Source organism: Rattus norvegicus, chromosome 12, assembly GCF_036323735.1.
Source record: "Rattus norvegicus strain BN/NHsdMcwi chromosome 12, GRCr8, whole genome shotgun sequence".
Classification (NCBI taxonomy): domain Eukaryota; kingdom Metazoa; phylum Chordata; class Mammalia; order Rodentia; family Muridae; genus Rattus; species Rattus norvegicus.
Genome location: NC_086030.1, coordinates 40,166,388 through 40,191,885, shown reverse-complemented (window position 1 = coordinate 40,191,885; position 25,498 = coordinate 40,166,388). Strand labels below are relative to the sequence as shown.

Genomic DNA, 25,498 nt, shown 5'->3' with positions numbered 1-25,498 from the left:
GCTGGGAGGGGCCCTTTGGAGGTGGTTCTTACCGGATCTATAAGCACCCCATTTGTGAGCATGGTAGGGAAGCCAAAGGCTGTCCAGAAAACAAACCCAGCAAGCAAAGTCCAGGGGAGATGACAGGAACTCATGCCAGTTGCCAATGATGAAGAAGGGAGGCGAGAATGGGATGCATGGGCATGGCTCGTGGGAAGTGAAACCCTGGACTGTATGACTGACAGGCGGGGAGAGGTCGGAGACAAGGAGCTGACAATTTCTGACTTGTGGATCTGAGTGGTCGAGGCCCAGGGGAGAAGAACTCAATTCTGGTCACCTGGAGCTAGAGACATCTTTACCACACACCTGGTCAGAAAGTCTCCATACCGGCTGGAGAGGAAGCTCAGTGATTAAGAGCACTGACTGCTCTTCCAGAGGTCATGAGTTCAATTCCCAGCAACCACATGGTGGCTCACAACCATCTGTAATGAGATCTGGTGCCCTCTTCTGACCTACAGGTAGAACGCTGTATACATAATAAATCTTTTTTAAAAGTTAAGGTGTTAATAAATAGGTTTTGTGTAACAAAAGCTGCCAAGTTGGGAGGTCTGGAAGACAGAGGTGGAGAACAGAGTCCACCTGGAAGAGGGCTGGGTATAACAAGTCACCCAGGGGACAAAGGGAAGAGACGCTGACAGGGATCCACAACTTAGAGGCCGCCAGAGAGTGATGGACCTGAAATATAGACAGTTAGTTACATAAAGAGATGGGAGGGGGGGTGCGTGGGGACCTTGAGGACATGTGAGGGGGGGGGACCTTGTGAGGGGGTGGAGCTGGAAGTATTTTCAGAGTGGGCGGAAGAGAGAGGGACAGAAACAGTATGAACAGACAACACTTCCGAACGGGTTTAAGCAGAAGGGGTGGCCACGTCTTGCCTTTCTGGGAGAACGGGAAAGTGGGGCTAGCCTCCCACACGCCCACCTTGTATTCTTGCTTCCTCACTGTAATCAAATACCTGAGGAAAGAGGAAGGGGTACTCTGGACAACAGAGCACAGGGACAGCTCCGTGGCTCACGGTTACAAGGAACTTGACCTCCTCACATCTCAGGGGAAAGAGGCAAGGTAGACAGACACTCCGAGGGCCAAGGGTTCACACACACGAGTCTCAGTGGACAGTTCCCACTCAAAAACCCTCAGACCTGCAGTCCGGTGTGGTCCACCCGCCCCGAGGCGGGGGGTTGCCCGTGGCTGAGAGTTCTCCTCTGCCCGATCAAGTCCTTCTCACAGCTTGAGCCTCAGCCTCACTGGGCTGCCTCCATCGCCACCCTGAATGGTCAGACACCGCATCTGACTGAACCACACCCCTCTCCCCTACTTGCGTTCCTGAACGTCAATTTGGCCTGCACCCCACAACCTCCACGGGGCCCTCGTGCCTGCTCACAGCACCTAGTCCATAGGCACATGACAGATTCTGAGCCAACGCCCCAGCCAGACAGTCTGGAATGGCGTCCTAAATGACCTAGGGCGTGTGGACCACTCTGGACCACAGAGTCTTCATCTATAGTCTGGGGTAACTGCAGTCAGCCCCAAAAGACTTCGAAGTTCAAAGGGGACAACAGAGCACTGGCAGGATGGGGTGAACCAGACGCCGGAAGGAAAGTGGTAACGTCAAAATCACAGGTGTCAAGTTCACCCGCGTGGCAGCGGCTACAGACTCCACTTAGGAAGGATGGGGGATGGAGCCAGCTGTTAAAAGAAAATCTGAAAAACTTTTTTAATACAGCCTACAAGTCTGTCTCCTTCCTTCTTTATCAACGACACGATTTATTGAGCGGGGAGGCCATATTGACTAAATAAATCTTGATAACGACCACGGCGGGGATCAATAGCTGCTTATTATCAAGCCGGCCCGGAATTTCATCTTGTGGAACACAGGCCCCAGGACTGGGGCACCATCATGCAGCCCCACACTGGCAGGATGGGATGGGGCAGGGCAGGGCAGTGGGTAGCGCTCACCGTCCATCCAGACACAGGAATGTTCTAGAACAGAGGTTCTCGACCTTCTTAATGCTGTGACCATTTAATGCGGTTCATGCTGTGGTGACACCACCCTTCCCCCAAGCTGGAAGATTATTTTTATTGCTACTTTATAACCGCAATTTTGCTACTGGTACACGTCATGTGATGCCAAAGTGTGTTTTTCCCTGTCTTTGGCCACCCCTATGAAAGGGTCATAACCCCCAGGTTGAGAACGGATGCTCTAAAGTCACCGACTAAGCTTCGAATGTCTGGGCTGCTCTGCGGGCCGGGACCGCTTCCTAGAGTCGATGATGTCAGGGGAGGTGAAGAGGGCCAAGGGCTTGGCTCAGCTGGTAGAGGGGCTTGCCTGTAAGCACACGGCCCTGGGTCTGCGCCCCACCACCTCCATACAAACGGACAGTGGCCACATCTTCCCACAATGGGGAGGAAGAGGCTAGAAGATCAGGAGTTTAAGATCATCCTTGACCACATAGCAAGTTTGAAAACAGCCTGGGCTACATGAGACCCTATTTTAAAAAGAAGGGAGAAGGAAGGGGAGGGAGGAAGGAAGAGAGGGAGAAGACAGCATGGCAAGTGTAAGTGGGCCTGAACAGGGATGGCCACAGTGGATCAAAGGCTCCCAGAGGCCAGCAGGCCCTGGGCTGCAGCCCTGACAATGCACCTGTGGGAACCATGGCCTTGGACTGATCAATAAACTGGGAACCGGCAGGAGCATTGGATTCTCGAGGCGATATGAGCCAAGGGCTCGAATAGAGACCCAAGAGTCACCAAGCTGCCCGAAACCTAGGAAGCTTTATTTCCTGTCTGCTGGCTCTCAGTGGGCCAAGCGGGAAAACTCTGGTCACAATGGATTAGAGGAGGCCGTGGGACACACCCGTGCCTCCCCAGAACCTCGTGCCTCCTCTCATCAGGCATCAGAGCAGCCGCTAGGCAGAGAGGCCCCAAAGAGAGAGAGATAGGAGCAAGAGGCCCCAAGACTGATGTGGTTGCTGAGGAACAAGCTGGCTCCAAGCTGTGGTCAAGGACCTCTATGCTTCATCTCACATCCCAGTTGGAGGGGACTAGACCTAATACCCATTCTACAGATAGGGAAACTGAGACAGCCAGGTCATCTCATGCCTCCACGCCAAGGTTCAAGGGCAGCTCATATCACATACACTCCAGACTAGACTTGGCGGGGGGGGGGGGTCCCGTTTCCCTACCATCAGCAGCTCTCTGATACCCCAGGTTGACAAGCATGGTATCTAGAGGGAAATGCTACCCTGGCTATGTAGCTCCCCACGGCAGCTGTCCCTAAGAGTTCTGAGTTCCGACTAAGGGTGGCAAACCATCACGGGTGGCCCACAGCCACCAGAAATTAATTCACAGACATGTTAATTAGAAGGGGGCCACCGTCCAGGCTCGAATTGGGGTCACCAGTTTCTAAAGCAAGATGCACAAGAGCTAAAGATAAACCAGGCTCACCAGCGGCCTGAGGCCAAATGGTTTCCATTAGCTCAAGTGCTCCAAGATGGGTGCCTGAGGGGAGGAGCAGAGAAGGAAGAATGAATGAATGAATGAATGAATGAACAATCAAACCAGTGTGAGCAGAGTAGGAGTATTTCAGAAAAGATGGTAACGATCTCTCTAAATGGGGGCTGAAGGTAAAAAAAGGAGGGGTCAGCAAGCCAAAGGAGGGAGCTGAGGAAGGGACAGGACTAGCAGTGAGTACAAAGGGCCTGGGGTTGAAATAGACGGGGAGTTCCCAAAAAGCAGTGAAGATACCAGACAGATATGGCGGAAGGCAGGAGGCAAGAGGGAGAGGTTCTGGGCAGAAGTAAATGAGGGAAACTGAACTGCATGGGGCTTGTGGACCAAGTAAGGCCAGACCATAGGGCTAGGGCACATGCACAGCTCCCTCGAGATTTGATGGACACCTTCTGGGGTGTCCGGAGGGAGTGGGAGCCCTCGGCAGGTGACCTCACTTTCTTGTCTACTGCCTCCAAGAAGAAACACATGAAGATGGCGTACGTACCATAGAAAAATACATTGGGCCTGTTCCAAGCTACCCTGTGGCTCACCACAGAGGCATAGGCCTCGACTCCAGGGAGAGCATTTAGGTTCTGTCACCTTTGCTAAGGCCAGAGTCCTATAAGACACTGCCTTGCAGGCCTGACCAGTGAGCTACCAGCGTGCCTGCCGGCTTCACGAGAGAAAGCAGTCGCCCAAGGACACACAGCTAGTGAGCACAGAGCTAGGATTTGAACCCTGGCAGCGCCGTGCACAGTCACAAGACTAAAAAGGGGAGGTGGTGAAAGAGAGTTAACTAATTAAAAAATAAAGTTGTCAAGGCTTTCTGGCGTTGAGCAGTTGGTAAAACTGTCCTCCTCTTGTCCTGTGTTATTTACATGATTTACATGTGCACATGCGCTCGTGGGTGTTCTCTCTGCCCACTGAGGCCTTTGCACACCCCGTTCCCACTTTAGCGAGTGGCTACTGCCCAAGGCCCTCGGATCCCCACTTGAAAAGTCATTGTTTCAGGATACAGATGACTCTTTGGTCACCTTCCCAATGCCTGGTGACCAGATCAGGGTCCAGACGTGTGTGCCCACCTTCTTGCCTGTCGCCTCACAGCTCGCCGGCATCTGGCCTTCCTGCTAACATTGACGTTAACATCTGTATTCTCTACCACACAGTTTACAAGTTATCCTAATTATGTTGTTATTCTATTGTTTATATAATTACTAATTATCGTTATTAGTGTCCCCATGAGTGGTAAGCTCACGTCTAACGGGGTAAAACAATAACAGTTATAAATTTCGGCTTTCTCTGGTGCTTCTGGGTGCTGGGCTCCCAGCTCTTGGGTGTATTACCTCAGTCTGAGAGAATCCCACTGCTAGCCACATTATGTAAGAGAAGCCATGGCTCAAAGAGGTTAAGTGACTCAACCTGGGCCACACTGCAGGGAAAGAGCAGAGAGAACTTGAGTCCCACGCATCTCATTAATCCCATAGGCGCTCACGAGGGACAATGAGTACTGAATGACAAGCTGCTGGGTGACAATTTTTTCAGGGAGATCTACCTCACCAAGGAGCCCCAGGTGATCTCTGCGGTCTCCCCAGCGACGATGGCACCCATATCTAAGCAGCTGGCTGGACTGGCCAGTTCAGCAGGGAGGCTCAGTTGGACTGACTGACGGCAGCGGCTTGCACAGTCTTAAGCACCGCTGGGCTCCAAGCACCCTGGGCAGACGACCAACTCAGACCAGAGCGCCTGGGGATTGATTTTTATCCTGTCTTTCTTTCTAATGACGAACGTATCATCCGGGAACTGCAGTTTGGTTTGTCTAGAGGATGATGGCAGAGACAAGGTGGGGGTGGAAAGGGGTCTGAGCAGGCAGCCTTGGGACCACTTGACTCTGTACCACAACCGGCTCTCTCCACAGGGCCCTCAGGAGCCACGGCACTCCTAAGAAGAGGCTTTTTCTGATGCAAGGTAACGCAGCTAAGAAATCTGGATCTGGTAACCTTGATAGCCAGCGACCTTGACCGGCCCCTCAACTATCCTGACCCTCCGTGGATCCCCGATCCTTTCTTGCTGGCTGTTCCTTCAGCTTGGAACACCCTTCCCAGGTCTCATCCCTTCCTAGCGGTTCCTGCCCAATGCTCAAAGCCCCTCGTCTACAGAGAGCAGAAGCCGCTGCATTTCTGAGTTGAAATCACCCGTGTTCTAAATGCTTTCATGAGAAAAAGAGTTCACATCCTGGCTCTTCCACACAGACAGACAGACAGACTGACCGGCCTGTGGGTCAGACAGGGCTCCCTGCTACAACCTTCGTTGCCTCTGCAGGCGGTCTGCACGACACTGGGAATGCATCCCGCAACACCCAAAAAGCCTTGAGACAGCTTACCAGGCCAGCAGGTTCTGGCTGCCGCTCCCACACCCTCTAAAAATACCTAAGAAGGAAGGAGGCACTTACAAGGCATGATCGCACGCCCCACGCTCTGCTGAACACCGCCGTACTCCGTGTAGTAGGAGAATACTAACAGTCCCACTGAAAGAGAGAGAAAGGCACAGAGAGGCTAAGTCACCGCCCAAGGTCACACAGCTGACAGGTGAGGTGGGGGCAGGATTGGAAGGCAGGTTGGGAACCTGTCACCCACCATCCTGGATAGTCAGGCTTCCACCTTAAAGGAGAGGAGACCCGTTCATACCTGGAAAAGCCAGGGATTGCTCCGTCACCTACATAGCAGGCGACATCTCACAACCAGAAGACCAGGGGTATCCACAGCCCCCAGGCCAACCCATGGCTAGCATTACCGCTTGTGTGAATAAAGTTGTATTCACTTGTGACAGATGGCTGCCACACATCTCTGTTCGTATTGGCTACGTCCAGCCATGCCCATTTAATTTTCATCGGCCAAGGTTCCAGACAGGTACACTGGGGACCTGAAAGGACGTGATTATCCTGAGCCTTTTGTGAAAGACAGGGGTCACATTTGGTGGCGGGCCACTGCTACCTAGGATGTGTAGAGGGCACCGGACCCAGAAAGTCCTGAGGTGAACCACTGGGGAAATGCAAGGTACCTGGAAACCTTCCCAATGTAAAACGCACATGAGGAGTGGGGGTGGAGGGGCACTGCAAGCCTTAGGTCCCAGCACTCAGGAGGCAGAGGCAGGTGGATCTCTGAGTTCAAAGCCAGCCTGGTCTACAGAGCAAGTCCCAGGCCAGCCAAGAAAACACAGAGAGAAAGAGAAACACACACAGAGACAGACAGACACACAGACAGGCACAGAGAGAGACAAGACACTCAGACAGATACACAGAGAAAGAGACAGACACTCAGACAGACAGAGAGACAGACAGACATACACACACCATATGAGACTCTAGGCTATATCTGTTGACAATCAGAACTAACTGACATCCTGCCTCAGAAACTAGATGACCAGCAACTGAGGAAGACACCTGATGCCAACCCCCAGCCTCCACACACATCCACACGAGCCTGCACACCCTGGAGCATATACCAAAGGCCCAGTAAAATACAACGGGGCCTCGTGAGACTCACTTGTCTGTTTCGGGGGAAGCCACGGTGATTGAGACTAGGTGGCCACGAAGGCCATGAAAGGTTCTGAAGACTTCCCGGGCAAGAGAAATGCATGTGTAAAGGCCACGGGATGGGGTGGGGTCTGTGTGCTAGAGGAGCAGGGCAGAGGGAGGGGGGCAGAGATGGGGTGGGGGAAGATGGTATTCGCTGGAACAAAGGCATTCAAAGTTTAATGTATGCAACATTAAAAAAAAATTCACGATTGACAAAACACTGCCAGAGAGTCATGCCACGGATGGAGGCTCTACATACAGGGGACTCCATCATGAGAATTTCTTATCCCCAGACATAATTGCTTAAAGGGTCAACAGCCCCCATCACCATCATCACCATCACCAACAACACCAGCCATGGTGGGGCTCGAGGCGTCACTACGTTATCAGAACTGGTCCAGAGTGAGCTCACGCCCTCCCATGTCTACTTTAGCCTCCCCACACAGAAGCTCAGACATCTGCAAGATCTGAGGTACTGGCTGACCTCCACCCCTGCACCCCAAAAAGACACAGGTTCCACGGCCAGGATCAAAAGAAGACTAGCACGGGTTTGCCTGTGGTCCTAGCACTCGGGAAGAAGCTAAGACAAGAGCCAGAGTTTGAGGTAGGCCAGGGTTAGTCAGCTCTGTCTCAAAGAAAAAAAAAACCAACCAACCAGGTAGAAAAGATAGGTTATCAAGCCACCTCACGGCCTCATGCCCCGCCTGAGCCTGCCCTGGGCCAGGTACCCAGGAAGCAGCTGGCAGTTGATCCCCCTGCAGAAAAAGGCATGCAAACCCACAGTTTCTGGGCAGCCCCCGACTGTCATCAACCAGGCCCAAATTTAGACCAGCTAAGGTGTTCACATGTAAGACACCATCTGCCGGAAGAAAGGTTACCTCGCAGAATGTCAAGATTGAAGAGAGAATCCTCTTTTAACAGGCAAGTTAAAAGAAAAGGAGAAAGGAAGACGGCGAATTGTGGGAGCCAATTATTTTATTTGTGCATGTTCAGGCACCCCCCCACCCCGCCCCGTATCCATGAGACCAGCTTTGTGCAGGCCACCCAGACACCAAAGTGCTCAGCCAGCTCCTCACACAGTCTTGATCTCCTAAAATGAAATCGCAAGATCACACACATACACACACACGCGCACACACACACACACACACACACACACACACACACACACGAGATGATAAGGGGTGGAGGGCGGACTAATTCTGTTCATGCCCAGAACTCCAACAGGGAGCCCATCTTTGAGAAGCAATTTCCAACCAGGTAAGAAACTAGGACGGAGGTCGGGTGGGGTAGGGTAGAGTGGGGGTGAGGCCCAAAAACAATGTCTGGGCTCCTTAAATACATCTCCTTCCAGTCTTTCTGATGGAAAGGCTCCTGTATCAAAAGGTATCAAAACCCAGGGAGGCAGATGGGATGGCTAACCACTAAGCTGGACTTACTGAAAGCGCCCTGGGTTTAGGCTTAACCTTGAGGTGTTTCTGGAAGGTTCCTCTGATCCCATATACTTCCTCCAACTGCCCCTCCTCTCCCCCTCACATGCCGGCCTGGTGTGGCCCACCAAGCCCTTTCTGCTGCCTCCCCATTCCGACAGACATCAATTCAAGGCTGTGGAAGTTTCCAAAGTTGGGACTCACCAGCAAGGCTAATAGCTTATTTACGGCTGTCACCAATAGAAAGGGGGATTTTGACACATTGTTAAATGATAGCACGTTTAGGTGAGTCAAGCTGTCAAGGACTCTAATGGATGTCTAAGCACTCCGCAGCTGATATGTAAAATTTACCTGCTTCAGAACATCACAAGGTTGTAATATATTAATTATATCCACACTGTTTTTCTGAACTTTGAGCACAGAACAGTCTTCCTCAAAGCAACACCTGGCTTCCAACCATTCCAGAAGTTTCTGTAAGACACCTTTAACAAGCCCACCCGTGTCGGCTCACCCTGAGGATGGTGCCAATTCCTCATCTGGGAATGGGTAGTTTTCTACCCGAACGTGAGGGGCCAGAAGCCCCACCTCTTCCCTCCCCCACAAACACGGCTGGGCAGGAAGACCCCATTCCGTCATTCAAACTGGGTACCCCCAAAAGCTTAGCTTAAACAACTCTCTTTAGAGGGGTTAAGGAAAGATGGTGTGGGGGCCAGGACTCAGAGCATCTTTTAAAAGGGGGAAGCAGGGAATAAGCGAGAGCAGAAGAGAAAAACCGTGAACCCATGAATCCAGTTACAACGCTAATACACAGAAAAGCCATAAAATACACCCGCATTAGTGATGTTCACCGTAAAACCATCCTATAACCAAATGAAATATACCGGCATTAACTCAGGATGGGATTTTATTTCTTCTTATTCCTGAGCTGCTACAAGCAGGCTGTGGGAGGGAGAGAAAAATGGGGGAGGGAGGAAAGTGGGGGAGGTGCTTGAGGAGTCCCAGGGTGGGGTACCCAGGTCCCATGACCTTTGGAATCATTCCTTGAGCCCCCAATCCCGGGATTGTCGACTGACTCCCCATCCAGTCAAAGAATATACTTCCAGTACTCAAAGAATGTGCTAGAGAAAAAAAAAAATTCCTAACCGAGCAGCTTCTATGCTTAAAATATATATACTTCCAGAGAACTGAGAGCCCAGCTGGCACAAGGTCACCTTCCTTGTCCCGAATGGGGCAGCGTCAGCAGTGTGGTCCAGCCTGGGGACCTGGGGCCGCTTTTACTGGCTGGGTCACTTTAAGACTCAGAAATCAAGCTGCAAGAAACCACCCAACCTGAACCACCAAGGGTACAAGTCACCCAGTCCTCCCAGGCCCTGGGCGAGGGAGCCCCCAGCTCTGGGCCTGCAGAGACCCACAGTTCCTACCTGTACGGCACAATGGGTAGAAGTTTCCTCTACGGAGTAAGAGGTGCAATCAAGTCTGGAAGAGGAGTCGCTAAGAGGATGTACCAGAAAGGGTCCCTGGCAAAGGGCTGAGGGATGGATGTCTGGAAGACCCTGGGCTTTGCACACTGTGCAAGGGACCACAGGAGAGTCTGAGGCGGGGGCAGAGAGTGGGCAGCTGCACCAGCCTAGGCCTGGAAGGTCCCGTGCAGCAGCTTCCACAGTCAGTCTTCTGAGCTCTAGAACTATGCAGCCTTCTCAAACTCCCCGGGGGACATCCCCTCCTCTTATATCGATTCAGATGAGCCCCCCTCCCCGGGAGCCTGTTTGTGCCAGACACACAGCCATTGTCTTAATGAGTTCACACACACACACACACACACACACACACACACACACCCTTGTATACTCCCTGGTGGGGGAGAGGTCTTGATGTCCCTGCTCCCTGTCACCTGAACAGGCCTGTGCACCCACCCCCCCCACACACCACCTTTCAGTTCAAACCTCCTTTTTCCATCTCGGTGTGTTCTGAGACCCTAACAAAAGGCTCTCGGACCACGGGGAGTCTGCTGGAATCAAGACTGGGGTGACCTTCCACAGTTACACAAAAGCCTCTCCAACAAGACTGGGGACAGGGAGCATCAAGAACCACCACCATCAGCTCTGAAACCAACGCAGGGGGGCCGCACCCAGGCCTCAGCCCCAGGCCAGCCTCTCTCTCTCTCCCACCAACCCTGCAGCCCAGGCTCTTGGATGGAAAGCGAGTTATCTAATGAGAATCGTGTTAACTGGCATTCCGGTCGACTCTGGGCAAACACGGTGGCTGTAAAGCTCACCGTGGCAATGCTCTCCGGTAGAATAACAATAGCGCCCGGGTAAGAGCTTCCGCCAGCCCAGATGCTTGCTCCCCTCTAGTCTGCCGCGTTCTTGTCATTCCTTATGTTACAGAACATCAATCATAAATAAAGACGCTGTCCCCCAGCCTGCCCGGGTCTCATTTACAAACATTAGCAGGGAATACGATTACCATTGGCCTTCGTGCCAAGCCCAATGTGGCTACCCAACACACTCACACTCTCTCTCTCTCTCTCTCTCTCTCTCTCTCTCTCTCTCTCTCTCTCTCTTTCTCTCTCCCCCCTTCCACCCCTCAAAGCCACTTTAGCATCCTTCAAACCGGCTAGCATAGCTCACAGCCTTGCCCATCTTAGCAGGCCACCAAACTGTAACCTCAACTCGGGCGCGGACCAAAGATTGCACAGCTCTTGCAGTTATTAACTGCATGCCTCAGTGCCCCGATTTTCTCTCCGGCTCGATGGCTTGGAGGGAGGAGGGGAGCGAGGAGTGGGTGCAGAGAGGGGGGGGGTGCTGAAGCCACTTATCAGAAGCAACTTAACGAGATCTGCAGACAGATTAAAAAGGGAAAGCGAGTCCCTTTATTTATTTTTATTTTTTGCTCTCCCTACGTGCTATCACGAATTCTGAGAATGTTACTGACCAGCAGAATGCTCTCAGAGCGCAGTTATCCACAAGGCTTCCCCGCCCCTGGCCGTCCCCGCACCTGCCGCGACTCTACTCGATTGCACGGTGCGGGGAACCTGGGCGGGCGTTTTGAGCACCCAAGTGTGTTTCTAACTGGGGTACTGTGACACCGCCCCTCTCCCCGCATCCCACGGCCTCAGAAAGACAGCAGCAAACATCCCAACCTGGAGGCACCTGGAGCCCGCGCACCAGGAACATTGAAAAAGTGCTGGGGCTGCAAAGAGTGTCGCCCCGGAGAAGGAGAGGGGAGCAAGGGGGTACCAGGGGAACCCTGGGCAGAGAGAGCAGGGTGCAAGAACAACCGGCAGCCCGGGGCAAGGGTGCAAAAGTTCCCAGGGGCTGTGGCCCGCGCACCTGCTCCGCCCCGCGGCAGGTGCGCAAAGTTGCGCGCGCTCGGGCCAGGGGCTCTGGGCCACGGGACGCGGATGGAAGGGAAGGGGCCGGGAGGGAGGAGCACAGAGAGAAGGGGGATATCAAGATGATGGGGAGCAAGCAGGAGGAGGGGAGGCGAGGGAAGAAAAGCAAGACCGGAGAGGGGGGCGGGGAGGGCAAGACTGAGGTGGGAAGGAGGGAGGCAGAAAGCAGGCGGAGGGAAGAAAACCAGGCAGAGGGGGGTAGCAAACCCCAGAGAGGGCGAAACAAGACGCAGAGACTAACCCGCAGGGATCGGCCCGGGAGGAGCACCGAGCGTCCTGGCTGCAGCAGCCGGTGGAGGAGGCGGCGGCGGCTGGATGGCTGCGCAGCCGCGTCCCGCTCCCCGCGTTGCCCGCGCGCTCTCCGTGCTCCCCGCGCTCCTCCCGCTCCCCGCGCTCCTCCCGCCACGGCGGCTCCCGCATCCCAGAGGCCGCTCGAGGCGGCAGCGAACAAAGGCGGGCCGGTCTGCTCACCTGCAGCCGCCGTAAGTCCAGGCGCCGTCTTGCGCGCGGCCCCCTGGTCGCCCGTGCAGCCCTGGCCGGCCTCGGTCCCCGGGCCCCCCGCGGTCCCCCCTCGGCCGCCATCTTGGGGGCGGGCGCGCGGCCGGGGATGCGGCTGCCGCCAACACCCGGGCTGGACCCCGGGAGCGCGGCCCGGCTCTGCGCGCACGCACTTGACTTTGGCTCCTTGCAAACTTATCGACAGCGCCGCGCGCGCGGATCGATGCGCAGGGGGCGGCGGGAGCGCGGAGGAGCCGCGGGCGATGGGGGACCGTAAAGAACAAAGTGAGCGCTCTGCAGTGCGTACGGCCGCTCTCTGCGTGGCCTCGCGTGTGGGGAGCACGGAGCACACGAGTGACCCTCCGACCGAGGTCCCCCGCGCGCCACACGCTCCCTGCGCTGCGGATGACCGCCGCGAGGGGGCGCCCCGGAGCCGTGGGAAAGTCTCCGGGGCGCCCAGCACCGTGCTGAAGGGCACCAGAGTAAGTCCTGTTGGGGACCAAGGATCCTGTGTGTCTATGCTTCGAGTCTTTACAGTAGGGCTTTGATCGTTATTATTTATTGGGCGTAACGCACCCCACAACTTTACAGCCCAAGGCCCTGGCGTGGAGTGAACATTACTGCAGCATCCTGCATCTTAGAGAAACCTTTGCGAAAGTCTTTCCCCAACAGCTCCTTGGATCAGTTGAGGTTCTCCAGACCTGCTGTGGCGGCTCCCGGCCTGTAACAACACTATTGGGGTGGGGGTCATGTTATCATTACCTTGGCCAACCCACTTGGGGACCCCCCAGCCCTTTGCAGTTCCTCAGACCCTGAACCAAAAGGGGTCGTATTTCACATATTCCTCCTCTTGTTCTATGAGCCCTCCCAACTTGTTATCCTACAGTGAGGACTCAGAAACCCATCATGCCTCAGTACACCAACCCGCTAAAAAAAAAAACCTCTGGACCCTGGAGTCAACCTCCTTGCTTGCCCACCGCCACCCCATGCACATCACCCCTACTTACTTCCCTTCCAAAAAAAGAGGCATAGTCCCTCCTCTTCCCTGTCAAAAGACTAGCTTTTATGGACAGCCAGCCGAAATTATATTCTCTTTTTATGGCTGAACTTGGGTTTCTGGCATAACTCTTGGTCTGGGACAATAGATCAATACAGTGGGTTATAAAAAAGATGAAGTTTAGAAGCGTTGTAAAGGAGGGAGAGAATCATGGCGGATATTTTTGATGATTTTCCAATATTTGTGCCTCTGAGCACGTGCTTCGAGGCAATTAAAGTTTTTTAATGTAATGTAAACAACTGTTTCTTAAATGCTTCAAGGGAAGGTGTGATCGCTCCAAGCCGTCCGTAGAGCCGTTTTTTTAAAAACTACAGTGTGATTTAAAGTAGGGCACAGTATTTCTCTTACTGTCCTCATACTTTTCCTGCGACGTCTAGGCAAATACATTAACGCAGGAGTTGAAGAGACTCCTCGGACCAAAAGTAGAGCTTTTCCAGAGAGCAAACAAATCAGGCCGAGTTAGCAATTCCGAGTGGCCCATTTCCCTGCCAGATGAACTCGCACGTGACGCGTGGTTTATTTCCTCTCTCCATAACGCTGCCTTCAAATTACAGCTCTCATTCCGCGAAATGAATTTAGGCAAATCTCATAACTAAATGCGTCGCGATTTTTTTTAAATGGCTACATTTTCCTCTTGACTGTTGTTACAGTTTGCAGCTCCCATGTCTTTGAGTCTGCTCTTTAAAAACCTGCACAAGGGGCTGGGGATTTAGCTCAGTGGTAGAGCGCTTACCTAGGAAGCGCAAGGCCCTGGGTTCGGTCCCCAGCTCCGAAAAAAAGAACCAAAAAAAAAAAAAAAAAAAAAAAAAAAGCCTGCACTAAGGAATTAAAAAAAAAAAAAAAAACAACTAGGGATAGTGAGACCTTTTCAAAACACGTTTAACAAACAGAGCTTCAAGTGAAAGAGTATTTTAACATATGTCTGACTTTCCTCTGTGGGACACACTGCTGTGGTGTGACTCTTCGAATGCTGTACGGAGAAGGACTTGTGCCTGGTCTGATATTCCTGCCCAAAGTGCAGAGTCTAAATTTAATTGTGAAGAAATATCACAGGATCCCAAATGGAGGGGCAGTGGGGCGGGGGTGGGGGGTGTGGAACTCTCCAAAATAAACGGATTGCTCTCTTTAAAAAAAAAAAAAAAATCAGTGTTACTCAAAACTAGAGGACCAAGCACAGATTCCAACCTGTAGGAAACCAACGCAATTTGACCAAGTGACAACAAGGGACAACCAAGGGTTTTCTTTGTCTCCAACAGCCATCAACTGGACTCAACCACAAATATGGACCAAAGTCAACAGATCAGATAAGATAACATATTAACATTAGTTCTCTGATTTGAATCCTTGCCTTGGGTCCTGTGTAACAAAATAGTTGGGTTTTTTTGGGGTTTTTTTTTTTTGTTTTGTTTTTTTTAGAGAACACACAGAAGGGGCTGGGGGCAGGGTGGGGGTAGGGAGAAGCCAGGCTAACTTGACTACTGCTTGAATGAAGAAAAGACCTACCTATTCCTCTCTACCTGAGACCTGGACCGTACACACTGCTAACATTTAAAGATTCTATCTCTCAGCACACATAGCTTACATTTCTTCCAGATGGTTTGGGGGAATCAGAAATTACGTCAAAATTAAAAGTCAGAACTGTACACACAAGCTCAAGATCGGGTTTCGTTTCAGCCATTTGGCACCTCATAAAGAGCCTACCCACAACTTCTCTTCCTTCCTCACCCGAGTCAGGCTGCACCTTTGACCAAGCAGGAAATTGCCACAGCAAACATGCTTACCCAGGAGCAGCGAGAAAATCCAATAATTCAGATTGTTTTAAGTCTGTGATATTTTTAAATGACTTAATACAGCCGAGTCTCTGAAGAATTCCGGCCATTTTAATGGCGGCAACTTGCAGTCCCACTGAGGAATGGGCTGCTACATAAATACTGAATGATCGTGTCTTTCTGTCTCGGCTGAAACATATTAGCTTTGTTTAGCCGCTTATTGCTTTATTCACAAAATAAATTTCAGCCGTCTCTCTCACAGCCACGTTCTGAGCACATTGGCAGCCCGAGCCTTATTAGATATGGGGGCTCCCGTTCCAGCCTCATCTGTAGTCGTCTCCGACTCAGTAGTAATGAATTAAGCACTTAAGTGTTTACCCCCTAAATGGAGTTAGCCCTAGGAAGTGATATTATTATGGGTGGTCCACCAAAGCCAGGAAAATCAGACTTCCACAGCAGTCAAGTGTCCTTGGAACCAAGGCGATACAATTTTAAATTTTTGTTGTGGAAAAAAAAATGCTTTTCACGTCTTGATTAGTGGAGAGAAACTTAAGCGGGTCCCTGGTTAGTTCTGGACTCCCAGCCCCACCCACTCCCCAGATTAATGTTAGAAAATTACAACAGACGCCCTTCTGGGCAGCCCATCCTGAAAGCAGAAGAAGCCCGGATCCTTCGAGAAATTCATAAACTGTTCGAGAATCCCCGGGAAGCCGCCGGCAGGTCCTCAGCCCCCACCACACATAATGATATTCAAGAGATCTCGGCATCAAAGCTGAAACAAAAGGAAAAGGCCCTTTGAGAGGCCGGCGTCGCCCACCGCAGCTGCCAGACAAGGAGTGAAGCAAGCCTTGGAATTAATCTGGAAGTGTGAACACCCTGGGAGAGCCAGAGAGAAGGGACACAGCCTGGCAGCCGCCTGTATGAGGGGAGGCTCGGGGAGCCTGGGACATGGTCAAGTCCACCTCCCAGCCTCCGCCTAGACTGGCTGCAAGGACCAAGCCAGCAATTCCTTCTGCCCCATGCTGGCAGCCACCACCTTATAAATCGCCTAGTGCTTGCCAGCGTTTCACAAATAAACCACAGATAAATGTCAGTCACTCGCACAGCAGAGTGGCTAGACTCAGTGTTGAGTCTGGCCCTGCCACTTGAAGCTTAGAGACCTGGGCGACTCAGTGTACCTTTGTGGCTTCTTTGCCTCGTGGATGCCAGTGCAAAAATGCTCCCATGTTGTGACAAGGATGTGTGTGAAACACTGAGAATGCGCAGAGGCCACCGGCTCTTGGTGTCCCCAGGGGCGACAGGCTGGGATGGGTGTAGGGTCCCACTGCAGGTGGGACGCTTAAGGTGCTGAGAAGTGGCAAGTTTCAGGTCACATTCGGTAAAGGAGGCAGAGGGAGGACAGATTCCAAGCTTATTCACAGTAATCTGAGATTGATGGGGAAGGAAGAACGGGCCACAAAGCCAGCATCCGGGCCTCAGCCAGGTGCCAATTTCCCCATCACCCCATCAGAACTGCTGAGGAACCCCACAAGTGGAACAGGCTCTCTGGGCCCAACTCCCATCCCGGGCCAACACTACTTAAATAAACAATAGCATTATCTGTGTGTGGAGTATTCCTTTTAAGTTCCCCTCCCCCATTCGCTCTGCACCTGCTGACCTCAGTGGACTACATCTCCCAGGCGCCCTTGCTGTCTGACTAACATTTGGATTGACCAATGGAATGCCTGTTTGGAGATCAAAGGGTGGAAAGAGAGGAAGTTGGGGCTATTGGTTCCCAGTGTCTCCTTCAAGTTTGAACAGCTCTTGTCTAACTGCCCCCCTCCTGTCCTCACTGGCTCCAAGACCTGCTCCTTGGGCCTCCCGTTCAGGTCTGGAGTTTGTGACTTCCCTTCTTACAGGTACCCAAGACCTCAACATTGCCCTACCCACAACATACCTTAGGTGTGCGGGGACACTTTCCGAGGCCCACAGGGGATCCCTGAAACCTCAGATCATAAACTCTTTCTCATACACGCTTACCTATGAGGAAGTGTAATTTGTTCATTAGATGTGACGAGTTTAGTCATAGCAGTCATAAAACAAGCCGGTCAGTATAATGTCCCACTGACATAAAAGACCCTGCCCAGTACACGGTCTGGAATTTTCCATCCTATATTTTCAGAACTCTTTTGACCACGGGTAACAGTCAGCCAAGTCCAAGTGGGTGCGGTAACTGGTTTCCCCGCACCCACCCAACGAAACACCCTGGTCAAGTGGACAAAAGAGTATTGTTCCATCATTGAAGAAGGTAAGGGCAATTTATTTGTGTGCTGAGGCCATGTGCTTAGATGTCTGAAATCTCACTGATCAACTAGACGTCTGCGGGTTGGAGCAGGATTGTGGACAATCCCAGAGGGTTGCCAAGGAAAAGACAACGAACAACCACAAAAATAAATGACTCTAATGGCTTCTTAAATTCCACATCTTCAGTTTGTTTAATCGAATATGTGTGTATGCACTCGCACAAGGGCACATGCATACGCATGTGTGACCACTTGGAGGACAGAAGTCAACCTCAGACAACACCCACCATATTTTTTTGAAACAAGATCTTTCACTGGCACATGAAGCTAGTGAACTTGCCCAGGGCTTCCCACATGATAGGCCTGTAGTGTGCTACTGAGTCACACTTCCAGCCCTTAATGGCTTAAAAATAAATTTTGAAAAAAAAAAAAAAACTTGCTACCAATCTACTTATTTGGGGAGGGGCGGGCATATTTCACAACACACATGTGGAGGTCGGAAGACCAATCTGCAGGGCTGGAGAGACGGCTCATTGATTATAGAGCACCAGCTGCTCTTCCAGAGGACCCGGGTTCGATTCCCAGCACCCCACACGGCAGCTCACATCTGTTATTTCAGTTCCGGGGGATCTGACACCCCCCACACAGACATACATGCAGGCAAAACACCATTGAATGGAAATAAAAAGTTAATTTTTTAAAACTTTATTTTTCTTGGTTATTTTATGTATTTACATGTTTCCCTTTTTTAAGATTTATTAATTTATTTTATTTATGTATATAAGTACACTGTAGCCATCTTCAGACAAACCAGAAGAGGTCAGATCCCATTACAGATGGTGGTCAGCCACCATGTGGTTGCTGGGATTTGAACTCAGGACCTCTGGAAGAGCAGTCAGTGCTCTTAACCACTGAGCCATCTCTCCAGCCTTCTTTTTTTTTCTTTTTTTAAAAGACAACTTGCCGAGCTGAGTTGTCCATTTCCACCGCGTGGTTCCCAAGGATGGGTCTCGGGTCACCAGGCTTGGCGGCTGGGGCGCTATTACCAGCTGAGCCATCTCACCGACCTCGTTAATTACTTTTCTGTGAGTATCAATTAGTTTTGTCATTGGGAATCTCCATTTGGTTGGAGTGGGAGAGTCTGCATTCCCTGGGGACCCTGCCCAGTACCCCAACCACAGACTGCTGGCCCAAACCTAAGAGCAGGGCAGGGCACCGCTGTGGTCACAGCCGGGACACTGTCCAGGGTGAAGGTCTGTCTTCTCCTCAGCTGTGTCCATAAATTGAGGCTGTTCCCACTGAAACATCAGCTAGGTCTACTCCTGAAACCTGCCGTTTTGAATCACTATGAAGTCACAAGGGTTAAGAGCAGCTGGGGCTTCTCTGAAGACTGCTGGGGCAGAAGAACTTTCCCATCTGAGAGCAAGACCGTCACCATGTCAGGATGTCAGAGAGGGGAGGGGGAAGGACAAGGACCAGATGAGGAGCCGGGAAGGATTCGCTCACATGGAGTTGACACACTCAAATAGATGGAAAAAGCCAGTCCCAGAAACCAGAAAGGAAAAGACAGATTTGGACATCAGAGGATTCTGGGCCAGCTGGGTAGCTGCATAGTCGGGGAATTGTGGGGGGTGGGGGGACGAGGTACACCCATCTCAGTCAGACCTCTACCTCACACTGCACACGAGGACCTGCTTCAAGGGGACACGTACACACACACCATGGTCTGCTTTTATTCTTTAGTTGATTTGTTCATTTTTTAGGCAGGCTTTCAAAATGTTGCCCAGGCTAGCCTCAAAATTTCATGTAGCTGAGGCTAGCCCTGAGTCTGATCTTCCTTCCTGCTGCTGAGACGACGGGTATGTCACACCATGCCCAGCTTTACACCAGTGAGTTTAAAGGAAGAAACTCAACCTATTGGTCTCTTCCATCAGCCCAGAACAGAGAGAGAAGGGGGGGGGGGGGGGAGAGCGAGCGAGAGCGCGCACATCGTTAAGAAACAGACTTCACTGCTTCACTTCCAGTGCTCAACAATAATAAACACTTTACACTGGGGGGGGGGGGGGACAGACTTCACAACATTCCACCTGCGCTGCTGGAGGTCCAAGCTAGGGCCTTGCACACCCTAGGCAAGCACTCTAACCCAGAGCTCCACCCTCAGGCTCTTTGGCTTGCAACGTAGTAGCCATTGTGGCATAAGAATCCAGGATTCTGCCCAGAAATGGCGTTGTAATCTGAATCAGGACTGGGTGTCCACTGAGTGCCCTGAAGACAAACGCCAGCCACATAGCCACTGGCAGCTTCCAGAGTATTTGTGAGGAGCAGCTTACTGGGCTTCCTAAGAGCCTACCTGTCACTAGAATGGACTCTTAAGTACACAGAGGCCACCTCAGTCCCAGAAGTACTTCCTGGCTCCACATCCATACCAAAGCCCCTGAGTATTCAAACCACACTACAGCAGATGACCTCAGAAACAGCCACCAAGGGGCTAGAGGGACGACTCAGCGGATACGATCACTCACTGCTTGTCCAGGGGACCAGGGTTTGGTTCCTAGCACCGATTCTGGGCAGCTCATAACAACCTGTAAATCCAACTCTAGGGTTCTGACGCCCTCTTCTGGACTCTGTGGGTACTGCACACATGTGAGCATACCCACACATACACATAAATAAAAATGGCAAATCTATAAAAAAAAAAAAAAAAAAAACAGACAGCAGCTGAGGAATACAGGACACCCACGTGACCCCGGCCTCAAATATGCCAGCCTCTGGCCTGCACTGTCCTCTGAAGAAACCCACAAACACTCCAGCACTTCTACCCATCCCCAAAGAAACCCTGGGATGAGAAACACAGAGCTACTCCAGTCTCATGAGAGGACAGGGGAGAGACTTACTCTGTATCCCAAATTGTCTTCAAACTCGTCATCCTCCTGCCTCAGCCTCCTGAGTGCTGAGATGACAGGCAAACACCACCATTTCCAGCTTGTCTCCATTTTTCATTTCTCTGCCTCCAGCCACACATGCCTTCTCACCACTATTTTTTTCAGCTCCTTCCTCTCCCCCAAGCCCTCTGTCCTCTCTCCTGAAGCATGCGGTGGTGGTGGTGGTGGCGGTGGTGGTCTCTCACCTTTAACTGGGGACTGGCAGTGAATCAAACAAAAAAAGAATTCTGTGACTGTTTTACGAAGATGAGAAGGACAATTCTCACCTAGTCTCTGTCCCTGCCAGCTGTCACCATTACAGGCTCATGTGCCTGCTTCACATGGAGGTGACAACAGGATTTCCCTCAACCCTTATAGCAGACATGACTGTGTCCATTTTCCAGGTCAACATACTGAGGCCCAGAGAGATGGAACAGCTCATCAGGATGAGGATGGACATGATTTGGAAGTTGGGTAGGAGGCACACTCACAACCACTAGCCTTGGGCTCGGCAGGGGGAAGGGGATAAAGAGGCCATTGGGGCTGTGGCAGCCAATGCAATGACTGGGAATGTGGGAAGGACATATGTGTGTGACCCAGGTAGACAGTTCCTGAGCCCCAGGAACATCTGCTTTCTCTGCACTTGGCGCACACAAACCAAAAAGTAATGCCGACATTGCCCGGGACAGAGGAAACCTGAGGGCCATTTAGCTTGTACCCACATCCCTCCAGTCCTTACACTGGGCTAGCCCAGCCTGGCATCTCATGGTTCTGCCTAACAGTACAAGGAGGGCAGCCCTGTCCTCTCTACCTAGGAAGTGGTTCAGAGAAGGAATGTGGCTTGCACAAGTCACCCAGCCCTCGAGCAACAAGGTCAAGTTCTCAGCTTTGGATGCCACCCCCTCTCCTTTCCCTGGGCACCTCTGATTCCTTCCTGAGGCACTGCACCCTTTCCCAGATAGGAGCCCAATCCTTTCTGTATCCTCTGTCTGCAGCTCCCCTTACCGCAACTCAACAAGCTCTCAAAGAAGGTTCTAGAAGCTCTCCTTCACTCCAGAGACCTTCGAAGACGAAAGAACTTAATGTGGAAGGGGTCAACCCCCCTTCCATCACTGCCTGACTCGGGGCACCTGTCCAATGTTTTTATACAGAAGGTGCCCCAAAAGGTCAGCCTTTCTATTCCCCAGACCCCAAACTACCTAAGGAGACCCAAGTGAACTCAAGGGCCAGAGTAAAGTTGGATTTCTACATACCCGCACCCTCTCCACCCATCTCTGCACATACAAGCACATACATGAGCACAGAGACACGAACACTCAGGGATTCAGGCCACACTTGGGGTAGCTGCACCCACAGGCACCACGTCTAGGCCCCTCTGCACACGTACAACAGGTAAACATTTAGACGCATATGCATCTAACTCTTCATGCAAGTTAAGCCAAAAACAGCTTCTCAGGGACATACCTGAGTTCCACAGCCTTGTGAGCATACAGGGCGTGTGTGGTTCCCTCACCCCCACCCCGTCCCACCTCCTCACCCCCAACCCCATGGTCTACCTGCCTTGGTGGAGCTAACAAGTCTCCCAGAACTTTAAAGTACCCGGCTTGGGCACAAGCCCCACCTGGTGGTCACTTTGCATATACGCCAACTGCATGCCAACCCAGGGCCCCCTTGACCAGAGGATGCTGCGCAGTCCCACGGCTGGCATGTACCAACTAGAAGGACATTTAGAGGGCTCCCCCCCATCCCCTTCCCCAGGCAGCAGCACCAAAAGAACTCAGACAGAAGGCACAGCTAGCTCCTCCATTACCTCATCTGCCGGGCTGTAAGTCTGGGTAAAAAGTCAAAAATGCATTTTGGAGGAAACATGTGACATCACGACACGGCTGCAAAGGAGTTGCAGCTCCTAGTGGAGCTGAGCTGCAGTTGGCCTCAGACCCAAGTTCCTGAATGATGTAGATCCCAGCCTCACCCCTTCCCAGATGTGTTACCCAGAAAAGGGACTTCACATCTCTGTGCCTGCTGCATCTTCCCACCGTCAATGGCTCTGAATCCCCAATGAGACAGTTGAAAGATTCAAAATCACGCCGAAGCCACGCCCACTTCCGGTCCCGGTAAATCTCCAAACCAGTCCAAGATGCCCTCCCGGTGACCATTAAAAGGGCTGAAAATAGAGGGGTCCTGCTCCAAAACCCAATTCAAGTCCTGGCTTGACCACTTCTTAGGTGTGAGCTTGACCAAGTCACCCCACTTCCCGGAACCTCAGTTTCCCCATTTGTACAATGAAAACCTCTGCATACTATGCTGAGAGAAATGTGTGCTAATCCCAACGCAAGTGAGCAGGTGCTTTGAGCAGATGCTAGCTACCACCTGGGCTTCGGTGCAAGAACTTCAGTGTCCCTCAGGAGCCCAAGCAACAATTCAAATTAATCATGATCCCAGATAATGCTCTAAGTACTAACCAGCTAGTGAGCTTCCCAACCCCACAAGGATTGAACCCACTTCCCAGATGGGAACACTGGAGCAGAAACGTGACTGACCCGGGCTTTTGGATAGGGATGATGAGTCCAGGCAAGCCAGTTCAGAACTGGCTGTCTTTCTCCTTGTCCTTGTTCCCCACTGAGCTGTCTCAGGTACTCCAGAGGAGGTATGAAAATCTCCTCAGTGTTTGAAACCTGTAATTAGATAGGGATTAGGGTGCCTGACAGACAACTGTGCCCTTCTTCTAACCTTTGGGAGGAGAAGCCATATAATGGCTCCCCAGGGCTGTCGGCTTGAGAGCACCTCAGGGAAGTGGGGAATGAGCGGAAAGGCTGCTGTTTTAGCACCTGCTAGGTACTGCAAGGGGAAGGAAGTGGTACAGGCAAGAGACAACAGTCAAAGGGACACAGGCATAGGAAACAGCAACTCTTCAAACTATTTAAAAGGTGCTCTCTAGGGTTGGGGATTTAGCTCAGTGGTAGAGTGCTTGCCTAGTAAGTGCAAGGCCCTGGGTTTGGTCCCCAGCTCCGGGAAAAAAAAAAAAAAAAAAAAAGGTGCTCTCTACCCAGCATGACTGAGTCAACTTTGAATCCTGAGTCCATGGCTGTTCCGTCTCAGGGCAGACTCTCAACCTCTCTGTTCCTCAGCTTCCTCCTTCAGAGAACAGAATAAGCGATCTAGCCTGTGGAGGAAGGCAATGTCTCCCTTCCCTCCTCTCCTCACCCCCGCCTCCTCCTCTATGATGCCTACCCCACTGCTGGTGAGCCCCAAGTCCATGGCCCCCATACTTTTCTAAGTAGCCATCTCGGGGCCATTTGAGCTTGAATCTGGCCACATGACCTACTCTAACCAATGACAGGACAGTTGCATTGGCTTCCTCTCTTGACCTAAGAGCCCTCCCCCACCTACCCCCAACCCTGTGACATTCCCAGGCTGCCCTCCTAGTTGACCCCACCTGGGCTCTGCGGTCTCAGGGGGTCTTGTGTGAAGCTATCCAGAGTCACAATACTATGTGGTTCTGGGTGGGCTTCCTAGCACTGAGCACCTTAGAGGCCCCGTTTTTCACATAAATAAACAGAACTGTCCCTTGCTGGGCACAATCTTGGAGGGGGGCAGGAGGATTCATAACTGGGAAGTAGGAGGAGGGCTTCAGGAAAGGAAGCTCTATGCGGTCTGTTATCCCATAGGATACAATTGGGACAAACAAGAGACTTCGGTGGCCTCCCCCCAACCTTCCCACAGCCATGCCTGTCACTGTTGTTACATTTGGGGAATCCAGGCACTTGGGGAAAACTAGTGCTTAACTTGAGAGGCTCGAATGTTCCCAGAATGTCCCTGTAAGAAAAGCTACTTGCTAAACTCTATGGAACACCAGGGGTAGACAACTCACACAAGAGGACATTCTAATGACCAACACATGGGAACAACACTCCCCTGCCTCAGCAGGCATTAGAAAAGAAATCTAAACACACAGCAAGCACGTAAGGCATTCAGCATCAAGGCAGAGACCCGAGGTCAACTCCCAGCACCCATGTGTAGGAGGAGAGAACCACCTCCCTTAAAATGTCCTCTTACCTCCACAGCCACCACGGCACACATGCATCTGACCCTCCCCACACATGGAAATAAATAAATAACGACATGACAGTTGCCGAACTGGCCAAATGTTAGAGCCGGCACTCTTAAGTGTCAACAAGGGTTTGAAGAAACCGGAGCCCCCTACAGCATGGCAGACAAACTTGGTGGAAAGAAAGGCATCTACAGATGTGAATGTGGCCATTGCCCAGCTTTCTCCGTGGACACTGGGATCCGAACTCAGGTCCTCTTTCTTGCACAACAAGTGTTCCTACTCATTGAGCTTCTGCCCTTCCCCAGGTTTGTTCGTTTCAATGGGGGAAGTGCCCGCAACTCTTAGGTAACAATTCTGTGGCCACCCCAGGACTCTCAAAGACCGGGACAAGAAAAACACAGAGGGATGAGCCCCACCCAAGAAGAGCAGAGTCAGGACCACCAGTGACTCCTGGGGACATGAGGGTCAGACCAGGATGCCAGCAGTCTCTCCACGGGGTTGTCTAAATCTCAGCTCACAGCTCAGGTGCACAAGAAATGGGGTCCCCAGTGCTCAGCAAAATAACCCAGCCTCCATCTCGCACCCCACCCCACTCCTGGAGAAAGGGTCTTGCCATCTGATGTCTCTAACTACATTGGCTCTCCTTCCAGCTCTCCAAGATTTCCCATGACTCCAAGGCAGGTGACAAGCCAGGCTCTGGGAACCACACAATACCTGTTCTCCAAAACTAGAAAGGGGGCCAGCTTCAGAGCCAGTGCCTCTACCCGGCAAGATGTTGGTTCACTGCTTTGTGTATTATTTCTCTGTCTCTCTCTCCTTTCCTTCCCTCCTCCTCCATTCCTAGCCAGGGAGACATGAGTAGACATTGCCGAGGTCCTCACAGGAAAGGTTCACTATGGTCTGTATTTAGACGCCATGCTCAGTGCTGAAGGCGGGGAAGCAGGTTTACTGTCTCTAGACGAGATGCTCTGTTCAGACGGCCACGAGGGTGGGA

The 25,498-nt window shown here is 51.9% G+C and overlaps 1 protein-coding gene across 13 annotated transcripts in view; it reads right to left on the bottom strand.

The window, feature by feature from the left end:
* Cux2 (cut-like homeobox 2) overlaps window positions 1–23,484 on the bottom strand; it is a 199,902-nt gene extending 176,418 nt beyond the window's left edge. For 2 of the 13 annotated variants that reach the window (XM_039089254.2, XM_039089256.2), the window contains exons 1-2: window positions 22,264–23,484; window positions 5,978–6,052 (exon numbers count right to left, since the gene is read on the bottom strand). Coding sequence is in view for 5 of the 13 variants with exons in the window: in XM_039089247.2 (XP_038945175.1) it covers window positions 12,398–12,508 (111 nt within the window). In the remaining 8 variants the exon portion in view is untranslated. Of the gene's footprint in view, window positions 1–5,977; window positions 6,053–9,953; window positions 10,199–12,167; window positions 12,376–12,397; window positions 12,820–22,263 lie in introns of those variants that run through there. The other 11 variants (XM_039089252.2, XM_039089255.2, XM_039089246.2 and 8 more) reach the window with 9 other exon arrangements.
* Window positions 23,485–25,498: the final 2,014 nt, after the last annotated feature.